Genomic DNA, 2,490 nt, shown 5'->3' on the forward strand with positions numbered 1-2,490 from the left:
TTTTCCCCCTCAAATTTTTCGGAGAAAACTGGTTTCTTTCCCAATCTTTTTTAATCTGATATTTAATTACTTTCTTGTTCTACATCTTTACTCTAATCGATGTTCAACTCAGGGAAATCTTTTAGTTTATGCACTCTCGTCTAAACCGTGTAGGCTTTTTACTCTCTACTGACTCCTCTGTGTACAGCTACTTACAAACTAATAATGCTTGCTTCCGAGCTTAAAGCTGCTCTTTTTAACTAACATATTTTTAACTTTTTTTTTGTTTTCAATACGAAACAAAAAATAAACATACAAGAAACATGACTAACATCTCTACACTCTAGCTGTGAATTACTGTATTTTCCTCTTTGGGCTGTGTGTGTTTCATGTGGTGTGCCTTCCTATGTGTGTGACCTTCCCTCTCGTCTTCCAGCTGCGCCCGTGCTCCAGGAGGCACTGAGCCCGTGCGAGCCTTCGCCCTGCGGCGCTAACGCCCTGTGCAGGGAGCGCGGGGGCGCGGGCTCGTGCGTGTGCCTGCCTGAGTACATCGGCAACCCTTACGAGGGCTGTCGGCCCGAGTGCATCGTCAACTCGGACTGTGCGCCGAGCCTGGCCTGTGTCCGCAACAAGTGTCAGGACCCTTGCCCGGGCACATGCGGCCAGAACGCCGACTGTCATGTTGTCAACCACCTTCCGACCTGTACGTGTCGACCGGGTTACACCGGCGACCCCTTCTCTTTCTGCCGTCCCGAGCCTGTTCAATGTAAGCTGTCGCTCTTCTATTTTTATTCTTGATTTTATTTTTCCCTCTTGTGTTTTCCACTCCCCTTTTCGTTTTTTCGTTTTTCCGTTTCTGTGTTTCTCCCTCTTTGTGGCGATCACAGCATGAGGATCATTCATCTCTGTTGCGCATGAGCTGCATGCCTGACTCTCTTTCTCTTCTTTCCCCTACTCGCCTCCCTACAGCCGTGGCGGTGCTAGAGGAGCCCGTCAACCCTTGCCGGCCCTCGCCGTGCGGGCCCAACAGTCAGTGCAGGGAGGTTAACGGACAGGCCGTGTGCTCTTGCCTCCCGACGTTCGTAGGCAGCCCACCGGCTTGCCGACCGGAGTGCACTGTGAGCGCCGAATGCACACAGACCATGGCCTGCATTGGCATGAAGTGCGTCAACCCCTGCCCGGGGCCATGCGCACAGAACGCCAGATGCTATGTCCGGAATCACAGTCCGATATGTTCATGCCCGGCCGGATACACCGGAGACCCATTCTCACGATGCTCTCCTATACCACGTAAGTACTTGTTTCCTAGCGGAGCTGCGCGTCGCCTTCACGACTCTAGCAGTCCGACTGAACCATGACGTTTTCTCTCCCTCTTCTGCAGCACCACCGCCAGTGTTTGCGGAGCCCGTACACGTGGACCCGTGCGTGCCGTCCCCCTGCGGGTCGAACGCAGAGTGCCGACGCGTGGGCGACTCACCCTCCTGCTCGTGCAGGCCCGGCTACTTCGGATCGCCGCCCAACTGCAGGCCGGAGTGCACAATAAACTCCGAGTGCGCCAGCAACCTGGCGTGCATGCAGCTCAAGTGCAGAGACCCGTGCCCAGGCTCATGTGGCGCAAACGCGCAGTGCACCGTGATCACACACGTACCGGTCTGCACGTGCGTGGAGGGCTACACTGGCGACCCATTCGTCAGCTGCCACCCCAAGCCACCGCCTCAGGCCGAGCCGATCGAAACCGACCCTTGCAACCCTTCACCCTGCGGACCCAACGCTCAATGCCGCGACGGCATATGCACCTGCCTTCCAGAGTACCAGGGTGACCCGTACCGCGGCTGTCGCCCGGAGTGCATCATGAGCTCAGAGTGTCCGAGGAACAAGGCTTGTATGAGATACAAGTGCAAGGATCCGTGCCCAGGCACATGCGGCCAGGGAGCGCTGTGCGAGGTCATCAACCACATCCCCACCTGCACCTGCCCACCGGGAACCGAAGGAAGTCCGTTTGTATCCTGCAGGCCGGTGCAGCAGGAGCCCGTGTACACGAACCCCTGCAGCCCGTCGCCCTGTGGGCCGAACAGCCAGTGCCGCGAAGTCAACGGCCAGGCCGTGTGCTCGTGCGTTCCCGGCTACATCGGCAGCCCGCCCACCTGCAGGCCCGAGTGTGTGGTGAACGCCGAGTGCCCGCTCAACCAGGCCTGCAGCAACCAGAAGTGCAGGGACCCTTGCCCCGGCACATGCGGTGTCGGCGCGAGGTGCAACGTGGTGAATCACAATCCTATCTGCTCGTGCCCATCCGGTTATACTGGAGACCCGTTCATCAGATGTCATCTGAAACGTATGTATCTGTGCCGAATCTAACGATAAATTTTAGTTTCAACAATTAGCTAACCAGCTATGTTTTTTTGCAGCACCAGAACCGACATCCGCTCCTACTCTGCCATGCCAACCGTCGCCGTGCGGAGCCAACGCCGAGTGCCGAGTGGCGGGCGATCAGCCGTCATGTTCATGCCACGC

The 2,490-nt window shown here is 56.7% G+C and overlaps 1 protein-coding gene across 1 annotated transcript; it reads left to right on the forward strand.

Moving 5' to 3' along the window:
* Positions 1-174: 174 nt before the first annotated feature.
* LOC127752218 (neurogenic locus notch homolog protein 4-like) lies at positions 175-2,485 on the forward strand (the record flags this gene model as incomplete). Its single annotated transcript, XM_052276973.1, has 3 exons — positions 175-1,269; positions 1,361-2,311; positions 2,385-2,485. Coding segments are annotated over exons 1-3 (1,428 nt in total), but the record flags the coding sequence as incomplete, so codon positions are not given.
* Between the last annotated feature and the right edge of the window lie 5 nt (positions 2,486-2,490).

Source organism: Frankliniella occidentalis, unplaced genomic scaffold, assembly GCF_000697945.3.
Source record: "Frankliniella occidentalis isolate FOCC.00 unplaced genomic scaffold, Focc_3.1 Scaffold5281, whole genome shotgun sequence".
Lineage (NCBI taxonomy): Eukaryota > Metazoa > Arthropoda > Insecta > Thysanoptera > Thripidae > Frankliniella > Frankliniella occidentalis.